A 27,050-nucleotide genomic window follows, 5' to 3' on the forward strand; every position below is an offset into this window, starting at 1 on the left:
GCGAGCATTACCGTTGATTTCTGTACGTGAATTAACACCTACCTGCAATCTGTTCGTCAGGGCTCCCGTGTGGAGGTTCGCTGAGGTCTGACTAGCGCTACATCATGTTCACAGTGGCACCTTCCTCTTCTACAGCACAAACCCGCTGTGAGCATTTGGAAAGGCTTTCGTACACACACACACACACACACACACACACACACACATAATGTGCAAACACACACATATACACACTCCCCAAGAGAGTGGCCATCTGGTCAGCACAACCTGAGTGTGACCAAAACAAGACTAATTTGGACATAGATTCAGCTGTGTGTGTGTGTGTGTGTGTGTGTGTGTGTGTGTGTGTGTGTGTGTGTGTGTACAGCTCTCTAACACTTTAGCGCAGTCGTTTGTGTGGGTGGACGGCACTGCAAGGGCATCACATGCTTACTAAAGGCACATTCTGGGAAGTGCACACACATGCACTGCAACAATGATTCATAAACTGCTTATGTGGCTCCATTAATGCTTATTGAAATGGCCGACAGATTTTTAATAAAAACTCACTTAAGATGTTTCTAAATGTTTCTAAAATAACAGGAATAATTTCATATGTTTACCCAAATGATGTACTCCCTGTGTAAAACAAAAAAATTCCAGACAGTTGTTAAAAGAATAAAGTCGTAGGTTCACACCAAACCAAACATGTTGTCATTATTGACCATTGCTTGTATTGTATGTGATATCAGTAATTCGCTGATCTGATTGGCTCTTCTCAAAATTCTAATTTGTTGCATTTTTCAAGCGCCAAATTTGTTTTTGATTGGTGGGGTGGAGATTTTCGGTGAGTAATGATTTAGTTTTGATTGAGAAATGGATCATAATTCATCATGTGATTTAAGTAGACTGTACATCATAGTGCTAGACTACTTTCATGGTTTTAATGGACTTTTGAGGCAGGTAAACCAGTTTGGCGTGAAGGATAGTCGCGGTCTTTGATGTTGATCGTTAAGTCATATAAAACACTAAAAGGAGTTTAAAAATACTCAAATTAAATGTGATCTGAAGACTGTAAGACAGAACAGCACTGAATGGCTTATAATGTTTCATTTGCATAATATCCCAACAAGCAATAGCCGTCATTTCACCGTCTCGGTTAACTATAGACCCGATATAGTAACCCAGTTCTAGCCAAAATAACCTTGAATTTGGTTACATGTCGTTGTTGCCAAAATAACTTGCGAGATGTATGATATTCCATAATGTATGGAAGCTTGTTTCCGCCACAGAATAAAACATTTTAAAAGATAATTGCGACTTTTTATCTCACAATTGCGATTTACATCTCGCAATTCTGACTTTATTTCTCAGAATTGCGAGATATTTGAAAAATAAAGTCGCAATTGCGTGATATAAAGTCAGAATTGCGAGATACAAAGTCAGAATTGCGTGATATAAAGTCAGAATTGCGAGATATTTGAAAAATAAAGTCGCAATTGCGAGATATTTGAAAAATAAAGTCGCAATTGCGTGATATAAAGTCAGAATTGCGAGATATAAAGTCAGAATTGCGTGATATAAAGTCAGAATTGCGAGATATAAAGTCAGAATTGCGAGATATAAAGTCAGAATTGCGAGATATAAAGTCAGAATTGCATGATATAAAGTCGCAATTGCGAGAAAAAAAGTCAGAATTCTGACTTTATAAGTCGCAATTGCGCCTTTATTTCACGCAATTCTGACTTTATATCTCGCAATTCTGACTTTATAACACGCAATTTCGACTTTTTTTACGCAATTCTGACTTTATCACGCAATTCTGACTTTATAAGACGCAATTGCGACTTTATTTCACGCAATTCTGACTTTATATCTCGCAATTCTGACATTATAACACGCAATTGTGACTTTATTTCACGCAATTCTGACTATATCTCACAATTCTGACTTTATATCTCGCAATTCTGACATTATAACACAATTTCGACTTTATTTCACGCAATTCTGACTTTATATCTCGCAATTCTGACTTTATATCTCGCAATTCTGACTTTATAACACGCAATTTCGACTTTATTTCACGCAATTCTGACTTTATAACACGCAATTTCAACTTTATTTCACGCAATTCTGACTTTATATCTTGCTATTCTGACTTTATAACATGCAATTTCGACTTTATTTCACACAATTCTGACTTTATCTCGCAAATTCTGACTTTATATCTCGCAATTCTGAGAAATAAAGTCAGAATTGCGAGATGTAAACTCGCAATTGTGAGATAAAAAGTCACAATTATCTTTTAAAATGTTTTATTCTGTGGCGGAAACAAGCTTCCATAATAATGTAAGCAAAGTATACGGTGATTACAAGGTGTTTGGTTTCATTTCTGTATCTAATTGATGACTAGTCTATTCTTGGGCGATGGTTTTTAGACGTCTATTAAATTTTCACTGACAGCCCAAATATCGCCTTGTTTTAGGCTAGACGTCTGCGCTGTGTTTGGATGGCCATTAGACGTCTTTTAAACGTAAAATTGCTTGCTGGGAGATGGCATCCATCTTGAATAAGTCATTTGGTGCTTAGTCTTTTTTTGTAATGGGAACCGACACAACATTTTTTAGTGTTGAGGAAATCATACGGATTTGTGGGAGTGAAGGAAGAGATTGATTTTCATTTTCTTGGTAATTTACCCTTAAAGATTCCGTCCAACAATGAAAGATGATCTGCTAATAACATGTAATTTTGGTGAACATCCTCTGAGAATAAAACCTTCCTAGTCGATGAAGTAACTGTCCGTAGCCTTTAGTCTTATGATCTTTGTTCACATATTTTACAAATGAATGGAATTGCCAACAGCTGAGGTAATAATACTCAGAGTTTGCGATCTCGAAACGCCTGCAGTGATTTAAACCCTGTGCGAACACGCACACTTGAGTTTCTGAAGGACAGCGTTTTATCTCGAGGTCATGAACCTGGTTAGAAGTCTCAAACTGAAGGATTTTCTCAGATTTGCACGAATGGCTTTGAGCCTACGTGCTGCATTCACTGCATGAATGACGTCAGCACATTATCTACACTAATCATGTACTTCCGCAATAAAATCCAGTTAACTGCGACCACCTCGAGCACATGCACCAGATCAAGAGTCAGATATAGAGATGCATTTATAGCAATTTGAGCAGTTGCAGTTAACAAACATAAGATGTTAGTTCAGATTTGTGTTGATCAATATTGTCTTATAACCTCTAACACTATACACGTGTTGATGATATACTGGTACTTCCCTTTTTTGGGTTGAAACTGGAATGTTAGGATTCAGATCAAGATAATACATGTGCAGTACACCCCCATAGTCATATTTCTAAGTTATAGTCATCAGGGTTAAATGAGGATAACCCTTTCATGACATCAGAGCACATCGTTCAACACACCACATGTCCCTTTACTGCACTTTTTCCTACAATGATTCAATTATTAACCTATGTGCACTAGATGCACGTGCTCAAGTTGAGTAGGTCCAAACCATCCCAGGTAATGTCGTTCGGTACCACGTGACGTCACGATCGATGATTCTACGGTAGTGGGCAGAAAAAGCCACGTCACAGCTCTCTTCATAGCAACAGTAGAGTATGACCTACATGTATTAACCATCCCAAGGGCAAAATCAAGTATCTATTAAAATTAATAACCCTACCCGTCGTGTTCCCGAGGGTAATACCTGCTTTTCTGCTGTGCTCGACAAAAAAAACTGAAGAAAACTGGGGCATATGGCCAATCCCCATTAATTCACAACTCAGACAGTGGCAAAAAGATCATTAAAAAAAACTAAGATAATTAGAAGCAAAAAAGACACTTAAGACAGCATTGTGTTTCATAAGATACACATTTATTGAATTTAAATTAGACTTACCATGGAGCACACGTTTACAACTCTCAGAACAATTTTAACATGCACACAACTATGACTATATCACACACATATATCACATAAAAACATATATTTTTCCCCCCCGACGATTTGGATTCCAAAGCGAATTCCAGCTTGGGAAGAGTGTAACCAGCACTGGCAAGGGAGTAGCTTGCGCAGTCATCTCCATAACGGGCAATGTCACATCCCAACCAACAGCACAAACTACTACCTCAGCCAGTACACGGATAAATCGCATTCAGAACCCCGTAGAACGCAGGGAATTCGAATCCGTTTAAAAAGAATTCCAAGAATCCGCGCTGAACGTTCCAGAGCGCGCGAAGATTCCGAGCTGAATGGTCGTAGTACTCGTCTCGTGAGCGGGCTACACTCCCTTCAGCTGCTCCGTCATTGGCTGGGAGCGCAGCCAATGGGGTGTCAGAGGGACACCGCCCACGACACACACACCCCCAAAAGTGGCCACGCCTCCGGCATTCTTCAGCCAATGGCGCTGTCCTGACATCACATGAGACTTTGAGCACGTGATATTGAATGAGTTGATTTTTTTTTTTTTGATTGACACTCACTTACTTACTGTAAAGATCTCATAAGAAAAGACCTATGCGTAACAAAAAAGCCCTTAAATTATATAATCTTCTGAAGGTATTTTTTGTTGATACTCCCCTTGGGTAATATTTTATTGATTATTTAATTCCCCTTTTGTTCTTTATGTTTCTTTAGGTTTATGATGTTTATCTATACTGTTTGCTGCTATGTGGACTTCTTTGAAATGTAATAAGATTTGTCTTTTTGAGGGTTTTTTAGGTATTTTGTATGTTTCATTAAGCAATAATAAAAAAAATAAAATAAAAAAAACTTACTGTAAAGATGGAACAGAAGTACTGAACCGAGATAACCCTTTATCTGTCTCCCCTCTTTCTGATAATAGACATGAAAAAGGACAATGCAAACTTAAATGGTTGTAATTCAAGAATGCTTTGTAATAGACCTAAGCTTTATAGAATACACTCAGCAGATTATTGCTGAAAATTAAAGTATAAGTTTAAATGTACTGTACAATTTGTTTGTATTTTATTTTATGCATGTATGTATGTATGTATATGTGTGTGTGTGTGTATATATATATATATATATATATATATATATATATATATATATATATATATATATATATACACACATATATACATATATACACACACACACACACACACACACACACACACATATATATATATATAACACAATTATTTTTACCCTAAATTACTATAAAATCAAAGCCATATATCCAACCAAGTTCTGTGCCAAATTTTTATATCACAAAAATTGAAGTTCCTATGAGTTTTTGTTTAGGGGCTGTACTAAAAACATTACATAGAATTTTTTTCATGTATTCTCCTGTAACAAATGAATAAATTGCAGTCCAAATATCACTTTTATCACAAAATATAGAACCTTGAGACCTCAGACGATATATTGTTTTGTCGTGATTAAAGGGTTTTGATTATAAAGCAGTTCAAATAAATGTTGTAATATGAAACCTGACACCGCCCGCTAGCGAAGGAGTCCGCAAAAACAGTTTAGAGTAAACATCCAATTTCAAAACGGTTTTCAGCGGATGAATTCTGAGTTCGTAAGCTTTCAAATGATTAAAAAAAATATTTGATAAATAACGAGCGCCACGTGTCCCGCTATAGTACGTTAACTTGCCACATGATGTATTTTGTCCAAGCATTTTCAATAAAAATATCTTACAAAACGGTTAGTTCTGGTCCTGGATGCTGATTGGTCAATACAGCGTTTCAGCGGCAAAATGGCTTCGTCCAAAAACATAAAAACCTTGCCGTTAACTCAAAAGTGAAGACAATTTGAATGAGAATCCAATTGTTTTTGTGTGTTTTTTTTTTTTTTTTTTTTTGCTGTAAAGCAAATGCAAGTGAAATCAGGTCATCCATGTGCACAGACTTTATTTCAGATTAAGATTTTAGGTAAAATGTATTAATGTAGATTGGAAAACATTTTAGGTGAAGTTTTTTACTCAGTTTTTGCCTTGTTTTAAATGGTTTTGTGGTGAAATAAATTTTTCAACGTTCAAATATTCTAAAAATATCTCAATATGAAATCATAATGTACTGTACAAGCATGCATTATTATAAAGTAGTTTTAGATGCAGTATGCACTTATATAACGCTCCATGAACATTCAAAAAAAGCTTGAAACGTTTTTTTCATAGTCATATCTGAGCGTAAATGATCTTCTGGAAGTTAAATATGTTTAATGAATAACCAGATGAGCGATACGTTTGATGTTCATAGAACTGTACCATTTATTATTGTACACACACCGGGTTCAACCCTTCTCAATGCGGCTAAAGATGACATGGAATGTTACAGTAACATCTTGCATAAAATTCATTGCTGTTGAGAAAATTGCACAAAAAAAAAAAAAAAAAAGACCATCCTTCATGTATTTATTACGATGTTTCCGTTCTCTCTTTTTAAATGATTTTTTTTTTTGGATTTGATTTTTTAATCCAAATACGTTATTCTTAATTACATCTTAACACTATCACCAAACACTGTACATTAAGGGGGGGAGAAAAAACAGAAAACCCATAAAAACATCAAACACTGCAAATTTACCATAGCAGTTAATACATCGTTAAAGTCGGCCAATCAGAGTCTACCGTCAGCTCGAATTAGAAGAAGCTTAGAATGATGGGATTTGGAGCCGTCAATCAACAGTTTGCCATGACGATGGAGTCCTCGCGCGTGGTGTATGAAACAGTCACATTCATGTTCGCGGTGGAATAAAAACGCTCAGTCACGATTCGCCGTTCTGCACTTTGGAGACGGGCGGCTGCATGAAGTCTTTGAAGGGCCCGAGGGCGTCTCTGAGGGCGGAGCTCACTTCAGGAGACGAGCATGTGATGCACTCCACCAGCGTCGGGTACAGCGCGATCACCTGAGCCCACACGTTCCCATCCACTGAGGAAGAGGAAGAGGAAGAGGAAGAGGAAGAGGAAGAGGAAGAGGAGAGATGAGCACAAACAAGGTTGCAAAACTTGACATTAACACTCGCCAAATGTGTGTGTATGTTTAACGGTCGCTCCTACTAGCCACTTTTAAGCCTGAGTTTTATATATAATACATAAATTGGTAACACTTCAACTAATTTTAAAGGATTAGTTCACCCCAAAATGAAAATTTCCTGAATATCCATGTCTTTCTTTCCTCAGTGGGAGAGAAATTCTGTTTTTTGAGGAAAACATTTCTGGATTTTTCGTCTAACAATGGACTTCATTGGTTACCATCGTTTTTAAGTCCAAATCAATGCAGTTTCAAAAGTCTTTGAAGTGTTTTAACGGGCTGTACGCGATCACAGCTGAAGAAGAGGTTGTTATCTAGCGAAACGATTGGTCATTTAAAAAAAAAAATATATAATTTATAGACTTTTTACCTTCAACAAACGGACAGGGAACTACGTCATCACGTTGAAAGGTCACGCCGGCGCCGGCAGAAGTACCGCCCCAATGCGACTGTACGTAGGAGGATAGTTCAAATAGTATTGTTTGCTATTATTTATATAGTAATAGTATTCAGTGAATATGAATAGTATATGAATATCATTCTGATGAATATGAATAGTATTTCAAATAATATTGCCGACGCCGGCGTGACCTTTCAACGTGATGACGTAGTTCCCTGTCCGTTTGTTGATCAGCTCAATCCGAACTATTGAAGGTAAAAAGTCTATAAATTATTATTATTATTTTTTTTTAAATGACCTATGTTTCGCTAGATAACAACCTCTTCTTCAGCTGTGATCGTGTACAGCCCGTTTAAACACTTCAAAGACTTTTGAAACTGCATTGATTTGGACTTAAAAACGATGGTAACCAATGAAGTCCATTGTTAGACGAAAAATCCAGAAATGTTTTCCTCAAAAAACATAATTTCTCTCCCACTGAGGAAAGAAAGACATGGATATCTTGGATGGCATTGGGGTGAGTTAATTATTAGGAAATTTCATTTTGGGGTGAACTAATCCTTTAACTAATGAACCTTATTGTAATGTATTAACTAACATTAACAAAGATCCTGTAACATGTATTGCTCATTATTAAAAATCCAGCTGTTCATGTTAGTTCACAGTGCTTCAACTAATGTTAATACAACCTTTGATTTTGATAATGTATTAGTAAATTAATATTAACTAGGATTAATTAATGCTGTAGAAGTATTGTTTATTCTTAGTTCATGTTAACTAATGAACCTTATTGTGTAAAGTGTCGCCGATACATTTTTAAATTTTAGTTTTTTAATAAGGTATCTGAAAAGTGCAATATGTTGTCAAAAATATCGATGTTTCATACATATCGATACTGAAATATCTGAGACGCTTCTAATACTCATTTAGATACACCTTGCTCTTTCTCTCTCTCTAATCTCTCTGACAGCAAGAGACACAGAAACCCGCCTCTCCTCACTCACACGCTTCATTCGCTCCGGATGGATATTGTTGCCATTACAGGGCTTGATAATGTTCATAACATTATTTATTCCCGCAGATTTTGTGCTCAAACACCCAAAGTGCAGTACATAAAGCCGCCTCTCAGGACTAACTTATTGCGCTTAAACAGTCAAACACACACAAAATAATGTAAATTTGACAGTCTTGATGAGTTTTCACGTAAACACAGTCAGTTATGTTTTAAGTGAATGTAAACAGTTGAGAAAGAAAACGCATGTGTAATGGATCAGTGCGTCAGCTCTTAAAGGGACAGCAGCCTAATAAACCTGCTGACAAATTATGAGATTATATTGAAAATATCTATATGGCGGGTTTTCCCCATGGTATTGATGTCAGAATTGTGACCACAGTGTGAAAGGTTAATGTCGAGCCCTGCCTATGACGCCTCAAAATGCTGTCTAGGTAGGCGACTCACTAGGTTTTGAGACGGAATAGAATCTTTTGTTTCACGTTTATGTTTCATGTAAATGCAGAAGTTGGTCATGGTTGTGTTCAAACCCGTCTCACCGTTCTCTGGTTGAGTCTTTTTCAAGGAATCCATGAGTGTGCTGATGGCTTTTAACACAAAGATGATCTCAGTCACTTGTTGCCTAGAGGATTAAAAAAAAGAAATAGTGAAGAACACTCAAGAGCGAATGTTGTATGTCCAGCGCACATTTCTATGAAAGCTTGTTTCTGCTACAGAATAAAAAATAAAAAAGGGTAATTGAGACTGTTTTTCAAGCTTCCATATACATTTCATCCCAAAATCCAAAGAAAATAATCATCTTGCATTAAGAATGTAATCCTAATTTTAGATTTTCTTTTTTTGTTGCATTAAGATATTATCATGACAATAAAGCACATTTATTCATTAAATTAATGCCCAAAATATCATTCTCATTGTAATGCAAAACAAATAAAAACATTTTGATATATTATTTTAATTAGTATTTATAACATAAATATTATTGTAAAATCTGAAGAAAAAAATGTTTTTTTTTTTTTTATCACAGCAATTTGAGAAGTAAAATTGGCTTGTATTACAAAACAATTAAACTACCTAAAAATTAAAGATCGACCGATTATCGCTTTTACCGATATTTTGCATCGATTTGACTGATAAATGTAGAATCCTAAAAAATATGCTTTTCTTCAATTCACTATTATTTGTATAGCGCTTTTCACAGAGATAGATTCAAAGCAGCATTACAGAAAATGCACGTTCCATTGATACAATGTCTTTTAAGCAATAAACAGGGAACCTAGCCTTAAATACTTTATGCTAACCGATAATTCTTTATATTTGAAAGCCGATAACCGATATATTGGCTGATAAATGTAAATCCAAATTTTTCTATAATTTTTGAGAGCCTGATTACAAAAACATCAAGTCTCATCATGTCCTAAACACACAATCATAATGTTCTCATTATAATTTTAAGTAGCCGATATGACACACGTTGCACTGAACCGTATTTTCATTTTTAAAGTGATTCCAATAATTTTTCAAGCAATTCAAAGCCATCATGTTGATCAGTGCACATCTGAAGTGTCTCAGCAGAAGGAAATAATACATTATTTATCGGCTTTAATATATCGGCCAAATTTTCTTATCAGGCCGATAACATTAAAAACGAACATATATCGGCCGATACCGATATATCGTGCATTCCTAATTTTTTTCTTTATGCAACATGTTTATTGGGGGGGAGGGGCAGGAAAAGAGTCCTATACTGAAAGGCTCGGTGTGTGTGTGTGTGTGTGTGCTCCCGTGAGCTGACCTGGGCAGCGGGCAGCGGCCACTGAGTCTCTCGTCCTCCACGAAGCGTCGGAGCACGTCTTGCGCCCGCTGCAGAAGCACTGACAGAGCCATCCGGGAGATGTAGCCCTCCTGCGGCGTCGACACCTTATTACTGAAGGAGAACTGCAGCAGCGTCTCGAAACACACTTTAGAGAACTCCTCTCGCATACGGATGTCCATTTCAGCCTCTGACCGGGACGAGAGAGACAGTTAGTGCACTCATACTCCAGTCCCTGCTTCATACCAGCTATCGAACGACTTTAAAGGGGTCATGAATTAGGAAATCGAATTTTTCTTGATCTTTTGACATATAAGAGCTCATTGTGCTATAAAAATATCCTGTAAGTTTCAGAACTCAAAACTTCCTCATTAAGTCCAAAAACAGCTTTTATTGAAAGCAAGCACAGAAATGACTCGTTTCGGATTTTGTCACATTATGAGGTCATAGTCAGATCGACGCCTACTTCTACATCATCGCCTCTTTAGCCCCGCCCACTCATTCGCACATGTCACGTAGCAGTAAATACGGGACAGATGCAAACACAGGATTACTCCAGCAACAAAACCACAGAGACGCATCTGAGGATTACAAGATGTTTCGAAGTGCAAAGTTGTGGAAAAACTTTGCATTTCCAACCTTGTGACATTAAGCATGGATGAACTTCATTTTTAATAATTGTGATAGGCTGTGCTTTCATTTGCTTCGGCATTCATGGGATTAATGTGTTGGATTATCAGATACATATAATCAAAGACGCGGATAAACGAGATGTTTAGTGAAGTTTAAGATGTTAAATAATGTGAGTTGTTTATTTGTCATGTTTTTGTATCCAGCAATGTATTGTATAGTTGTGTATGTGTATCTTATGGTCATACATATGCATGTATTTCCATATTTACATTGTTTAACTAGTCCTGGTCCAAAATAATTATATTGTTTGTATTTTGTGTATTGTACCCTCAAAAAAAAAAAAAAAAAAAAAAAGGATATATGGAAGAATCTGGAAGAAAGCACATTCATTCGCTGCTTTTGCTATTGTTTTGCACGAAGCCATTCGCTGTAATCCTGAATAAAAGCTTCTGTTTTGTCATCAGTAACATTTCCTTTTATTTAAAACACGACACTGCAAATTGCAATGTATACATCTTTCACTTTATCGTAAAGGATGAACTATGAATAGCCTATAAGAACGACAGTGACAAACTATGGTACATTCATTCATAATTCACACGCAAGCCATCCTTTGTCAAATATAACTGTGGTAACTCCAAGTACTTACTTATTTTAATATGCAAAACTGTAACCCAATCATAGCAGTGGGCGTTTACTTCCAAGTCTTGAATGCGACACGCCCATCAAAACGTGTGTTCGAAAGACAGGGTCAGAAACAGGACAGAAAATAGCTTATTATTTCTAAATTAGGAGGTTTTTTGATGTAAAAACCTTGATAACATTATACAATTAAAAAAAAAGCAGTTCATGACCCCTTTAATGTCATTCTGTTCCTCACACAAGGCTATCATATGAAGTCTTGGATCATAGTGCATGAGTCTTATGGACTACTTGATGCTTTTATGATCTTGACAACCTTTGCATGCATGCAACAAAAAAACAGCAGCATGAACATTCTTCCTAACATCTTCTTTTGAGTGAGTAAATGACAGGATCTGTGAATATTTAACAGATTGTGAATCGGACGGTTGATTCATCATTCTCTGTACCTGTGAACGATGAAGACTGGGAGTGAATCGATCCTCTGTTGAGCATGCTCATGATACGACCTACAAACTCTTTGGGTATGAAATTGGCAAATGGTAAAATCTCTGTGCTGATCAACTGCACCACCTAGAGGACAAAAAAAAAATAGATTTAAATGTAATATTTATTTTGTACTCAGTACTGGCCAAAAGTGATTTCGGATATTTGTGTTTAATGACCCTCACAAGTTCAATTAAACCATCGATATATGAGGAAAATATTTAGCATTTCTCTTTAAATATGAGGGAAGAACAAACATTAACTTGGTTAATGTATTTATCTGACAAAATTATTCGGCAACTACAGCTACGTGTTTTATTTTACTATAAATAAATAAAAAATGCATAGAAAAAGCAAATATACAATATTTCATATGTTCTCTTTTGTTTTTGCATGTGTTCATAATTTCTTTGTATGACAGCCTGGTAAAAAAATTCGGCACCATTTTTCATGTTTCATTGTGGGGTTTTTTTCACAAATAAAACAATTGACTCCAAGCACACAAAGTGCTTATACATTTTTTAACACATTATTAATAATATTTGCATAAAAGGGGTTAAGATGTCAAATTTCCGATTCTGGACATCACTTTTGGCCATGTACACAAAATTGCGGCATTTTAGACAATATATGCTTAATACTTAAATATAAATAATTTTTATCATTTACCAGCCAGTTATATCAGCCTCTCATGAATCAATCTTTTTTTTAAATGCCATTTATTAGCAATAATTCTAGAATTCCACTTCTGTGTTTGTATGTTTGTTTCATAACAGTGAGATGAAATCACCTCCACATCTACAGCTTCGTTCCTCTGGAACTCCTGTATGGACAGATTATCTGGAGGTGTGCTGTGGGATACGAGAGGAAAGGAATTAAGCTCTGTTTGCGTTTAATATACCATGATATCATGATCCTGTTCAAAAGAAATTGAACACCTTTTGGTAAACAGGAAGTCCTCAAATGCGTTCGCCAGCTCCGGCCACATCGTGTCGAATTTGCCTGAGGATGCTTGTTGCCGGGCAACAGGGAGTCCAATGGAAAGCACTTTGAGCAGAGAGGAGACGGCCAGTTTCCAGGTGCTCTCAGCGGGACAGGCGTACTTCAGTCCCAGAGGAATCCTCACAGTCTGAACACAGAGAAGCGTCTGCTTTACACGTGCACAGATACGCCTGTTGCTTTGACTGAGAACAGGTGGCCTTTACTGTCTTGAGAAGGTCTGACATGTTGCATAAATATATGCAAAACTACTCATTCACAACTTAGCATGCCAAAAATAAACTAGATAAAGAGTTCAAGACAAACAGAGACTAGATAGATAGTAGTTGCTAGCATGATTTAACATGTTATTAACATAATTTACCACACTGGTAACATTATTTATTTAACACATTGCTGACATGTTGGTGATATAATTAACATGTTGCTAGCAGCATGATTTACCATGTTGATAGCACGATTTAACATGTTGGTAGCATGATATAGCATATTGCTAGCACGATTTAACATAGCTACCATGTTGCTAGCATGATTTAAAACGTTTCTAGCATGATTTAACATCTTGCTACCATGATTAACATGTTGTTAACAAGATTTAGCATGTTGTTAGCATGATTTAACACGTATCTAACAAGCTTTAACACATTGCTAACATATTCCAACATGTTGCTAACATGATTTAACATGTTGCTAACAGCATTTAACACATTGCTAGCATGATTAGCATATCTTAAGCCAACCTAATTATATTTGCTGTGGTCAGTCAGTTTTATAACTGTTATATATGTTTTTTTTGCTTAGTACCTTAATGATGTTTTGCAGGACTTTCTCTGTGATAACGGCTTTGTGACAGGCCGTTTTATGATAAAGATCGACCAGCACCTCCAGAGATCGCTCTGCAAACGGCACGTAGTTTAAGGCCACCCACTCCGCCTGGACACACACAGAGACACACACATGAAATAAAGACAGTGGATTAAACATATTACAATGCATTATTAAAAGAACGAAACGTCTCCTCATCAGCCTCAAAGACTTGTGAAATAACACAATATCAGAGGAGGATTGTGAATAGACACAATTATGTGTTATTGTCAACACATAAACACTTTGTTCAAACTAAAATCTGATTTTTATCCCCACTATCTGTAAAATGAGCGGCAGGATTGAGCTTAAACGACTGGAAAAACAGCCCCTACAGATTTCCACTTCAACACTAATAACATTTGTGTCAAATTTCGATTACAAGCTCCACATTACTCTGACACGGTCCACAATATCAGATGAAAAGCAGCGACTACAGGCCAAACACACCACTGAAACACACTGATGCTGATATGAGCACTATATGAATTACTGATCCACCGATAATCGGTTTTACCGATATTTTCCCAGATGTTTAAGCAATTTTCCATAACCGATTATCGGTTTTGTTTTATCGGATTCACCGATAAATGGTGATAATCCGTCAAGTCCTGTCCCAATTAAGCTTTGATTTAAGAGACTTTACTGACAATTATTTATTAATGTAGAAGTGTGTTTTGTTATGAATGCAAGGAGACAGTGAAAGTACAGAAATTACAGTACAGAAAATAAGAGTTAGAACAGTTTTGTTCAGTTCAGTGCTGTTATAACTGTCAAAAACAGAAATAATATATATCGGTTCTGTATATCGGTTATCAGGCATATAAACATGCAAATAATTACAATCGTTATCGGTTATAAAAAGTCAATATCGGTCGATCTCTATTTTGAATTTATCCAATTCATAATCATTTCATCTTTATATGCATTAAAAGGCTTTATTGTGACCATGATACGAAGTTTGACATCTTAATTTTTCAAAAGAAATGATTAATGCTTATTTATTGTTTAACTATATATTTTTGGTTATTATATACATTCTGATTACAATAGATGGAGCTATATAGTTTCAAGTCACTAGAGGTCGACCGATTGATCGGTTTTGCCGATTATTCGGCACTGGAACAATCAGTTTTCTGCAAAAAATCCATCCCCATATTTTTTCCGGGTTGTGTTCGTAGCTGAAGCTGCTGAGAAGAGTCTGTTGCCGTTTACAGTACGAGAGCGGCCCCTAGAGGCGAAATAAAAACTCACTGACGCCTTGTGGAGTTTGTTTTGACACTAGACACTATTTAGATGCGGATTTAAAACAGACATTGATGGTATGTATACAGTACACTATCATATGTGCTTTCATATCATTAGAAAGTAATTAATTTGTTGGGCTACATGCTGCATTAGTAGAGAAATAACATCAGTATGTTTGCAAATCAAAATGCAAAATGTGTGGTGAAAATCAAGTTTTTAATGTTGTTTATGTCTATGTGGTGTTTTAATATGCTTTAAGACAAACCATGTGTAAATTCATAAGTCGACACCATTGCTGAGTATTTTCTCCTTAAAACTGCGGTGAACCAAAGAAAGTCTCAGAAACACGCTTTGAAATCGCTGGTGTTTCTGACGTCACAAACTACCTTGTAACCAATCAGATCAACGTCTGATCGTCAACCAGTGGATCTCTGAGCTGAGTGAGTGGAGGCGGGGCTCATTTGCATATTCATAGAACCGCGCATACTACATGAGGCAAGGGTGTCAAGTTACATTCCAGATATTTTAAGGCAAAAAGATGAAAGAAAGATTTAAATATGTAATTTTGGTGATCAAAGAAGAGTTTTAAGGGATAAAATTATTGACTAAAGGGGGACTTTTAAAACAATGTGACAAAAACACATGCAAACCCGACCTAATTGTTTACTGCCACGATTTTTACGATAAATTTGCATTCGTTTGTATCCAGCTGGTCGCTTTTATGCATTCATTACCCAACAAAGTTGCATGTTTAAAGCAAGAGACATGAGAAAGAGCGTATAAACAAATCAGAAACTTTCGATTTCAGTTCTTTTTTATCATCACTGTAATACACATTTTGTTATTGTGATTAGATAACTATCAAGTGTTTTAAAAAAGAAGCAAATACAGCGCGAGAGTATACATCATACAATATATATGTGCGTCTAATTGAATTGCTATCGCCTTTGTGTCGACCACTATCGGTCGACCTCCATGCATCCTTGTCGTCCAATTCATAGATGTGCTACATGCAAATTGGTCAATCAAAAGGGTATTAATAACTTGTAAACTTTTTGTAAGTAGGTTTAACAAAATTGAAACCACCATGTGCTTTAAACTACACACAAGGCAATACATTTAGGCTGTGTTTTGAATGGAATAATAGCTTACTACTTGCTTAAAAGTGTGTAGTATACACTGCGTACTACATGTTACAAAACAATAGCAAGTTAGTTTATTTTCAACATGTTGCAAGTTTAATCCAGTTATCATGTTGGAAACCGAAATGTTTAATTTCTGTTTAATACTATTTTGTGTAAAATATCAGTCAAGGTGATGTTAAAAATTTAAATTATTAAAACACTGGAAATGGAAGGTCAAGTCAAGCACATTGCATTGTGGGAGACTGTGTGTCATGTAGTGTTGTAGACTGTACATATAGATAAATGTACACATAATTCGAAGTTAAAAAGTATACAAAATTAACTGTTGGTGGCGCTAGAGAGTTTCAAAAACTGGCATGATAGAAGTGGAGACTCTCCATTATAAATGTGCAAAATTTCATAACTTTTCAACAGACAGTACTAAGAAATGCCATAAAATAACTGAAATTGTAGTTTGTTTTGGCAGTTTTGAGATGAATGAATAGATGTGACTGATGGAAATGAGCGGAGAAATGGCGTAAGAGTATGAAAAGAGCGAAGTTTGTCGTTTAGAGCAGTTAAATGGAGCTCAAGAGCAACCGAAGAGAAAAAGGAAGAGAAAACGAGGCAGAAAGCAGACGAGAGACGGAGATATAGAAAAAGACAGCGGAAGGGAGGAAGAACTCACCGGTGCAAACAGTTGGATCTAAAGTGGATCCGTATGAAGTACAAAAACAGAACAAGAGAAGAGCAGACAAATGTTTACTACCACTGCTGATCACAACCGCACAATGAAACTACTTTATACAATGACAACAACAAAAACTAAAAAACGTTTGGTTTGAAAGTCATGTTTAAAAATACTTTGCATTTAACCTGAGAGATGCGGTAATGTAGGTACAATTCACAATATTCTCAAAAATATATGTAATTTTTGAGACACAAAAACCTAATTTTGATGTAAGCGATTATCTAAAGTAAAAGATGATGTTTTAAACATTTGAGTATTTCACATTTCTTTCCGGGTTTAACAAGTATACCGAGACCCAACCCTAGTGTTATTAAAGCTTTAAATGTTTAAAACCCCTAAAAATGTTTAAAGTTGAATTTGAAAAGGAACAACATGGTCCAAAGTATTCAGACATGACTAAAATAAAATAAAACCACAGCATGCAAAGACAAATATCTTCAAAAACAAAAATCAGAAAAATCAGAGGGAAAGCCACTGAAAGTCTCTAAAATGTTGTAATCCTAGAGCCTCATATAGCTGAACAGGGAAGAAAACAAAACAGCAAAGAAGTGAAGACGTCTTTCAATGTGTGCATTCAAAACCCTCGAAACACTCCAGAGCAGAAACAAAGATCATCTACTGCATCATCATATTGGGAAACAGACATGGAAATGAATGATGATGAGTGTATGTATGGTGAGTCATAAAACAACGAAAACCAATTCAACCATCTTGAAAACGGCTGAAAAGTGAAGCCCATCCGGGGTGGAAACAGGACTGAGACTCACCTGGTTGTATTTGGCATTGGCCACGTGTTTGGTCTCCATCTTTCCGTACTGAGGAGGTTTACAGGAGAACTCTACGAACAACAGGAGCTGCTCAAAGATGGCGGGATACATCACCTGGAGATTCTCCGAACCCACACAGATTGCCTGGAACAATGACATACAATCTCAGTCAGACGTTCAGTCTTAATCACAATCAACTGATCCATCAAATCACATGGTTATTTTGATGTAAATGCAAGTCTGTTAGTCATTAGAGTTTGGTTTATTTGGTTGGTGAGGAAAATAAGGATGGGACTGAATGGATGCCTTGTCTAGTCATTCGACAACTAACTAGTGCTCGTGTGGTACTTGCATTAACAACGCAAATATATCGGCCCACAGTGGAAATCTAAACAACAGAAGCATCAAAGAGTGAAAACGACCTCATGCAACCTAAAACAAACTCGACATGTTAACAGGCTACATTAAAGGGTTAGTTCACTCAAAAATGAAAATTATCCCATAATTTACTCTCCCTCAAGCCATCCTACGTGTATATGACTTTCTTCTTTCAGCCAAACACATCAAAACATATCCTGGCTCTTCCAAGCTTTATAATGGGAGTGAATGGGGCCCAAAAAAGTGCATCCATCCATCATAAAAGTAATCCATACAACTCCAGGGGTTAATAAAGGCCTTCTGAAGAGAAGCTATGCGTTTTTGTAAGAAAATATCAACTATCATTTTTATAACTATTATCACTGGCTTCAGGTAACGGCCGTACACGAGTCGGGTTCAGGCGGAAGAGTGACCTCTGACCCGATGCCTGACATATTGATGAAGGTGAAGCGCAGAGGATAGAGCGAAACAAAACACCTTTAATGAATTAGAAGTCTAAAATTTGAATTTTTAAAGAGAAATGTCAGAGGAGCTTCAGTGATTGTAGTTTGTAAACTTATAATTATGAAGATTTTTCTTACAAAAATGCATTGCTTCACTTCAGAAGGCCTTTATTAACCCCTGGAGTTGTAGGGATTACTTTTATGATGGATGGATGCACTTTTTTGGGCCCCATTCACTCCCATTATAAAGCTTGGAAGAGCCAGGATATGTTTTGATGTGTTTGGCTGAAAAAAGAAAGTCATATACACCTAGGATGGCTTGAGGGAGAGTAAATCATGAGCTAACTAAAATGTTTGAGGGGAACTATACATTTAATTGAAATTGTATTTTGGTTTGGTGTGGTGTTTAATGTTTTTTTTTGTATTTTTGGCTATTTATGCTGTTGGAATATTGTTTAAATGATGGAAAGCACTTTGGCCAACTCAAGTTGTTTTTAAATGTGCTATACAAATAAACTAACTAACTTAAAGGTGCATTGTGTAATATTTAGGAGGATCTGTTGACAGAAATGCGTAATTATACACATAACTATGTTTTCAGTGGTGTATAAAGACCTTACATAATGAACCGTTATGTTTTTATTAGCTTAGAATGAGCCATGTATACACACACCGCGGATCTCCTTACATCGACATGTTTCTACAGTGGCCCTGAGCGGACAAACGCGTTTCATCACTATGTTGTTCTTTGTGCAAAGAAGCTATAGCTAAAGTCAGCGAATAAACACTGGCACAATGATGAACAAGTAACAATAATATATTAGCAATAACTTATATTAACAATAATTTCTTAATTTATCTTTGTAAAGAATCCTCATTGCTGAACTGGCTACTCTCTGCCTTCTCAGACGACGACATCTTTTCCCGTCGGCCACCGTAACTTCTGCTGGGTGCAATTCACAACCTCACCACTGGATGCGGCTAAATATTACACAGTGCACCTTTAAGTAGGTTCTGTACCTTCTGCAGGACATCGAGGGCGGTCAGGACTGCTTCTTGAAGGCTTGTGAGCACAGCCTCGGTGTAGGAGGGCAAGATGAACGGAGAGGAGTCTGAACTTATGGGGACCGACACGGCTCCATACAGGATCACCCCCAGCTTCTTGAGATCCTCCATGCTGAACCCTCCTGCGATGTGCTGGTACAATGCTGGGAAAATCTGTATTAGCGCCGTCAGGAAAGGCTGGCTGGGTACGAACACTAGTTTATCTGGTCCACCACTAGGGGGTCGCGTGCACTCGGTGCCCACCCGGTACCAAGTGTTCCACGCTGACCACCAAAGAGCCGAGTCGTCGATCTCTTCTCCAGGTGGCGGAAGCGAAGGCTGGACGCCGTACCGCTGGGCTAGTCGTTCTGCTAGTGAATCGGATCGGATTAGGGGTCTTCCTGGACCAGAACCTTGAAGAGACTCCATAAGGACAGAAGGAACGTCCATAGCTGCGAGAGCATCGGGTTTATCCGTGTCTTTAATGGGCGTGACGAGCTGGAGGATCTCCTGGAAGCTCTTGAGGGCGGCGAGGGAAACTTCATTGTTCTTGCTGAGGGCAGCGGACTGGATGTGGTCCAGAAGAACTTCCCAAGCTTTGAAAAAGTCACCTGCAAAAAAAGCAAGAATCAAAGTCTGAGATCCGTCTTTTAATCCGGATCCATTGAAATTGGCGGGGGGGGGGGGGGGGGGGGTTGTTTCAAAAAGCTTTCTTTCCTCACTAGCATTTTACAAATGTTTCTCGTCCACACTGAAACGAAGCAGGCACATATCGATATAAACATAGGCCCTGTTTACACCTGGTATTAAGATGTGTTTAGGTCGATCGGATCGCAAGTAAACGAGGCAGACAAATTCCCGTTTTAATTCTCATTTTAATCCGTCTCTTCTGTCCTGATTTCTTCGAGGGGAGGGTCTGTGGGCGGGTACATGTATGGGCTTTTTCAGATCTGTTGATCTGATGGATGGAATAAGCTCACACAATTTACATATGAACACGACCAGAGACGACTGAGAAACACACGGAGAGCATCAGCTTTAGTTTCTGCTCTGACAGCCACAAGATCACGAACGCTGTGAGTGTGTGTGTGAGAAATCAGGAATGGAGAGAGAACATTGTGCTTGGTTAATTTTTCATCTTCAAACCAAACTTGGGTCTCCAGCCGATAAAGTTTAAATCCCGTCTGGCTCGAACTCTTCCCATGTTTACACATTAGGTCAGTAGACGGAGAGAAGACGGTCTTTTGTGGCTGTTTAAACACATTCGACCACATGAGCGTTTACACTACGAAAGCAATCTGATCGAATGCGTTTTCTTTAACCTCTGGAAGTGGTTGAAAGTGGACGAGCTCAAAACCTTTTAGACCCTGTTTACACCCGTATTTAGTGTCGTCCACTTGTGATCCGATCGACTAAAACACTTCTTATAGACAAAACGACCATAGATATCTATCAGTACAATATGCGTCACATGACTAAACATGCATCATTTTCAAATACCTCCGTTTTCACAGTCCAAACTACAACTTGGGAGGTGTCTTCAAAAAGCTCAGTTTTTGCAGGACAAAAAAATGGCATCTCAGTGTGGACAGAAGGCCAAAATGCGTCAAACCAAAAAATATTCAGACACCAGATTACTAGCAGGACACTATAGTTAATTTATGTAAGTGAGGATCGCAAAATAAATGAAACTGTGACATATTATACCCAAAAATTCTTCATACAGTGACTACCAGTGACATTTGGGACCAAAGATGATCCAGACACTTTGAGCTGATCATGTTTTGCTGAAGTGTGTTGTCTTTAATTGCTAATGCTCTTTTTACACACAGACTGAACACAATGAAGCATTGCTTGGTAGTTGGTTGAGCTAAACTAGTATTATCTAATTGTGTAGTTAAATTTAACAGCTGACAGATATTCAACATAATTCATGTGTGAGACAGTCTAACAGAAGGACGGACAAAACCAGTCAAATATCAACTGAGTTCTGCTCATATTTTATTACCATTTTCTAAACTATAGCGAATAAACTGTGATAATGTGAGAAATGTTGAAGGTGTCTGAATAAATTTTGGTTTGACTGTGGCTGTTTTCAAATATATCTGGATTAGTGTAGATTTGCCTTTGAGAACCACATCTTGCAATGCTTACCCAGCTGCTGGAGCAGATATCTCCTGGTGTTGAAGATCCGAGCTACGCCCGCGAGCGTCAGAACCCACGTTTCCGCCCACTGCTTCTCTGCCGTGTCGCGCGAGTGGTGGATGAGGATATTTCCCCCTCCAGATTCGATCTTCTCCTTGTCGGCCGTGGTGGAGGACTTCCTTACACAGTTCAGCAGATGAAAGAGAACCTGCGGAGCAAAGTTACAGAGGTTTCCGTCATTAGCAACAATTACAATGCAATTGGGTTCATTTTAGGGATGCACGATATATTGGCCACCATATCGGTATCGGCCGATATATGTTCATTTGAAATGTTATTGTTTTGGCCCGATAAGAAAATTTTAAACATTTGGATTTAGATGTATCGGCCAATATATCGGTTATCGGCTTTTAAATACAAAAGAATTATCGGTTATCGGTATAGGCAAAAATGTTCATATTGGTGCATCCCTAGTTAATTTTGTCACTGGCCAAGTCTGATTCAGTACCTTCCAAACCGGTCAAATGTGTTTTCAACTACCTCTGGAAGCTCAAAACATTTTAGACCTCGTTTACACCTGTATTTAGTGTCGTCCACTTGAGATCCGATCAACCAAAACACTTCTTATAGACAAAACGGCCATAGATATCAGTACAATATGCGTCACATGACTAAACATGCATGATTTTTTAAATACCTCTGTTTTGGAGTTAGATTTATCAGCCAATATATTGGTTATCGGCTTTCAAATACAAAGAATTATCGGTTATCGGCAAAAAATGTCATATCGATGCATCCCTAGTTAATTTCGTCAACTGGCCAAGTCTGATCCAGTACCTTCCAAACCACAATGTTCCAGGTCGGTGGTTGCAGCAGCGTCCCGTGAGCAGCAATGGTGGAGAACATGGTTTGCCCTGCGCTTTTCCTCACTGCCGGCCGTGGGTCTACGCACAACTCGCCCAGTTTGGAATACAGGCACAACCACAGGCAGTCAAAGGGCGGTGCCGGGTGGAAGGGTCGGTTCAGAGGTTCTCCTTTATCTTGGGCCTGTTTCAGGAGAACCGCTTCCTCCTTTTCCAGCTCCTCTGTAATGGCTTCTCCCCTTTGGAAGAAGTAATCTGAGATATTCCACTGCAGAAAGTGGAGAAAGAGATCACTCAGTCTACTCATCTATCCAAAGGAACTTGACTTGCAGGCAAGACTGTACGATAAGGTTCGTTAGTTAACATTAGTTATTGTATTAACTAACATGAGCTAACAATGAGCAATTTATTTGTTACTGTCTTCGCAATGTTGAAATTAATATTAACTAAGAATTATAAATGCTGTAGAAGTATTGTTCATTCTTAGTTCATGTTAACTAATGAACCTTATTGTAAAGTGTTACTGATTTTACAAGCAACACTAGCGATAATCCTCACCAGAAGGCCGATAGACGTCAGGCTGATGTTCAGCTCCTGGTTCTGGAGCCCAAAGCTGCCGGCTACATCCACCACAATTTGGAGGCACATGCAAGGCATTGTGGGTAGGAAGTCGGTCACCACCAACTGCAGGCACTGGAACGCTGTTCGGATGAGGGATTCACTGTGGAATGAAAGATGCGTACAAATGAGACTCTCCAAGACCAACACTTTAAATGTGACTTTTGCTAGCTGTTAACTAGCTAAAGGCTTCCTTGGTCAACTGGCTTCACAAGAGCCTGGTCCCTCTGGAAGCTGGTTGACCAAGGAAGTTTTCAGGATTGACCAAGCACCAATCCAGCACAAACTAGCATAACCCAAACAGGACCAATGAAAATATTGAAATTCTTGCAAAATTTGGGGACATTTACTGTTGTTTGGTACATTTTCATGGGTGATATCTAGTCGCTGACGAACAGAAAACTGCTTGAAGAACAAAGTGGTGTGACATTTCAAACTAAATTAGACAAAAACAAAGTTTGTTAGAAACTTTCTGGGAAAGTTTGGCGATTACACAAAAAACTTTGTCATGAGTATATTGGGGTCTGGTGCTCTTCTCGTGGACTAAAATGAATAAAAAATTTAATAAAATGTACTATGTATTAGTTTGATAATGTTTTTATTTAATATTTTGTATTTTTTGTGGATTTTATGGTACTATATTATATTTACGCAGTAGTTAAGTGAATCCATTTATTCACTTTTTGAGCATAGACCTGAAAATCTTAAAAGCTTTAGTGCACAGGCTGAAGTTTGGTCTCTTTTTAAAAGACGACACTATAAATACTATAGTAAATACTAGAAAATACTATTTTTAATTTTTTATATGAAACATATATTTTCCAAAACACGTTTTACTCTAAAACTGTGAGAAAATCAACAAATTTAAGCTTGACATTTCAAAAAATGAGCTTTCATTAAGATTTTGTTTGGGCGCAGTACCAAACGCTTCCACTAGATGAAATTCGTCATTTTTGACCACGAACAATACAACTGTGTCTATATTTCTCCGTTTAACCTTTTAACCTTTTCGAATCATGTCCATGATTTTGTGTTCACATAGTAAGTGCCAAAACATTTTCCAAGTTTTGTACCATTCTGATGAAGTAAAAATTATAAATACATTTTTAAATAATTCAAACGGCACCAGAGGATTAGGATGGTCTATTCAGCAAGGTCAGGTAGTGTGTCTCACCCCTGGTCGTTTCGGATCGCTCCGATGACCCCCAGTACCAGAGGCCATCCCGGTCCGAGACTGTCTCCCTGGTTCTGTAGGATCTGCAGGACACACTCCAGCTGTTTCTGTCGGATATCAGCGTGAAGGACATTGGAGAGCTCCTTCAATGGGTTCAGAAGCAGCAGCTGCAAACGCTGAGGAGGACAGGGGATCGGTTAAGTGTTGTCCAATCAATAACCAAAATCAAACTCTAAAGTACGGCTGGAAATCGATTACTTGTTATAAAATTAAAATTTAGATTACTCTTATCGATTCCTTTGTGAGCATTTCAATATGACTTTAAACAGTTCAAGCGAGAGACAACTCGCTTTTTTATTTCAAGTCTCAGTTTCAGTTTATTTCAATCGTATCTTTGTTCAGTTGTATCTATTTGTTGCGATTGCAAATTTTTTATTTCTTCTTTTTTTAATTACTGAGTGTTTACCTGTCTTTAAAGGGGTGGTTGATTGTGATTTCACTTTTCTAACTTTAGTTAGTGTGTAATGTTGCTGTTTGAGCATAAACAACATCTGCAAAGTTACGACGCTCAAAGTTCAAAGCAAAGGGAGATATTTGCTTTTACAGAAATCACTTTTTAAGGACTACAACAAACGGCAGGTAGAGACTACAATGAGCTTCCTCCCGGGTTAGTGACATCACCAACCCTAAAATTTACATAAACCCCGCCTCGCAACAAAGGGCTCTATATGCCTCCGCTCAGAACGAGCTCTTGAAGCTCCGCCCCCTGTGCCGGGAGCAGCAGCTCATTTGCATTTAAAGAGCCCACACACAAAACGATGCATTTTTGCTCACCTTCAAAAAGTGACAATTTTAACAATTTTAACATCCTATAAAAAATGATCTGTGGGTTTTTTGAGCTAAAACTTCACATACACACTCTGGGGACATCAGAGACTTATTTTACATCTTGTAAAAAGGGGCATTATATACCATACCTTTAATAATGCTTGAAATTTATATTAGTTGGGTGTTTTTCTATGGTATTTTTAAACCACAGGCAAACGTTCCTGGTGTAAGTGTTCTTAAACCTGTTGATTTTTGTTCAAGATATTCAGCTACAGTTTTGCTTTAAGACTAAATATGAATGATATCTAAGATTTTTTTGTTTGTTTTTTACCTTATTGGAATCGAAATTAGGAATCGATAAGAATCGGGATCGATAAAATTCAAACGATACCCAACCCTACTCTGAAGTAGCCCTGATCTGAGAAGATCCGACTGAATTATTACCTGGTTTTGGGACAGCGGTGGCTCGTGTTTGTAGGAGAGTCCAGCTTTGATCAGCGAGGTAATGGCCTCTGCACCCCATTCCCTCATACGAGTGTTAGGATGCTGACACACCTGACAAAGATAATGGCATAAGAGGCTTCATGTTCTTATGCAATATATAATTTCGTAATTATTTTCTTATGATTTTGTGGTGAAGTATGAGCGCATCGGGTGAGATTCACCCATTAATGAAATACAGACAGACAAATCAAACATTGCAAATGGAGGGTGAAAATAACATCATGAACACAAGAAAAAAAGCAAAGCAATAGATATTGGTTATAAAAAATAAAATAAAATTGTGTAAAATTATGCAAAATATAAATATACTGATTTGCAAAATATTCATAAATTAAATTAGATTTTTTTTTAAGATCACAAGAGGGTTGGATTTGGAGTGTGTAGATCACAGATCGGTGTGTTTTTTAATGTAAAAGTAAAGCAGATGATTAAATAATTTCAAAATAATGTGGCCATCTTGAAATCACAGTCAGAAAGTCCTTTCACGTTATTTGCATTAACATTCCCCAATGCATTCAACTCTATGGAGCAAAACGTCAAGCGTCTATTTAAACTTCTGACTTCTGTTATTTCTACTCTATTACTTTTGACTTTCTGAAGTTGCACAACACAAAGCTGAAGGTATAAAATGACATTCTGAAAATAATTATCATATAAAATAGCCGTTCTGTGATCTGGGTTTCAGTGTGCAGCACAAGACGCTTGATGCGAGTCATGTGACAGCTAAGATCATTATGAAAACAAAAACATCTGATTAACGCAACAACAAAAACATGGAATGAAACAAAACGCAGGCTGATTTGAAAACAGACAGACCGATTTAAAAAGTGGAGTCACTACTCAAAGAGAAGGATTTCTGAGGTTAAAAAGAAATTTGGCACTTACCTTCTACAAAACAGACATGTCGCAAAAGACAGAGAAGGGAAAAAGACGGAATAAGACAACATGAGGACATCGTGCTTCAGCATCTATATCTATATCTATATATATATATATATATATCTATATCTATATCTATATATATATATATATATATATATATATATATATATCTATATATATATATATATATATATATATATATATATATAAAAACTACAGAAGAAGTGTGAGTACAGCAGACAAGGACAGCAAGTACAGAGCAGACGGTTTAGAGCAGCTCGTTAATATTAAATATTAACATTTCAGAATAGGGCTCATCTCGTTACAACAGATATTTACTGTAATTAGTTGTACTGATATTAGTAAAATTTGTTTCAGTAATATTATTAGTATTTCGAGACCCTGAAACAATATTATTAATGATTAGAGC

The 27,050-nt window shown here is 37.2% G+C and overlaps 1 protein-coding gene across 4 annotated transcripts in view; it reads right to left on the bottom strand.

Annotated features, from left to right (window-relative positions):
• Positions 1 to 6,211: 6,211 nt before the first annotated feature.
• Positions 6,212 to 27,050, bottom strand: part of mon2 (MON2 homolog, regulator of endosome-to-Golgi trafficking) — a 58,910-nt gene continuing 38,071 nt past the window's right edge. The window contains exons 21-36 of one of the 4 annotated variants that reach the window (XM_081356611.1): positions 25,679 to 25,789; positions 24,407 to 24,582; positions 23,173 to 23,335; positions 22,589 to 22,882; positions 21,761 to 21,959; positions 19,583 to 20,217; positions 17,742 to 17,885; positions 16,912 to 16,929; positions 13,792 to 13,920; positions 12,927 to 13,117; positions 12,779 to 12,839; positions 11,952 to 12,075; positions 11,510 to 11,566; positions 10,210 to 10,417; positions 8,954 to 9,036; positions 6,218 to 6,900 (exon numbers count right to left, since the gene is read on the bottom strand). In XM_081356611.1, coding sequence (XP_081212737.1) covers positions 6,737 to 6,900; positions 8,954 to 9,036; positions 10,210 to 10,417; positions 11,510 to 11,566; positions 11,952 to 12,075; positions 12,779 to 12,839; positions 12,927 to 13,117; positions 13,792 to 13,920; positions 16,912 to 16,929; positions 17,742 to 17,885; positions 19,583 to 20,217; positions 21,761 to 21,959; positions 22,589 to 22,882; positions 23,173 to 23,335; positions 24,407 to 24,582; positions 25,679 to 25,789 — 2,757 coding nt within the window. In that variant the 3' untranslated portion in view covers positions 6,218 to 6,736. Of the gene's footprint in view, positions 6,901 to 8,953; positions 9,037 to 10,209; positions 10,418 to 11,509; positions 11,567 to 11,951; positions 12,076 to 12,778; positions 12,840 to 12,926; positions 13,118 to 13,791; positions 13,921 to 16,911; positions 16,930 to 17,741; positions 17,886 to 19,582; positions 20,218 to 21,760; positions 21,960 to 22,588; positions 22,883 to 23,172; positions 23,336 to 24,406; positions 24,583 to 25,678; positions 25,790 to 27,050 lie in introns of all 4 variants that reach the window. The other 3 variants (XM_081356613.1, XM_081356612.1, XM_081356614.1) reach the window with 3 other exon arrangements.

This window comes from Scardinius erythrophthalmus (assembly GCF_964197995.2).
Source record: "Scardinius erythrophthalmus genome assembly, chromosome: 24".
Taxonomy (NCBI): Eukaryota; Metazoa; Chordata; class Actinopteri; order Cypriniformes; family Leuciscidae; genus Scardinius; species Scardinius erythrophthalmus.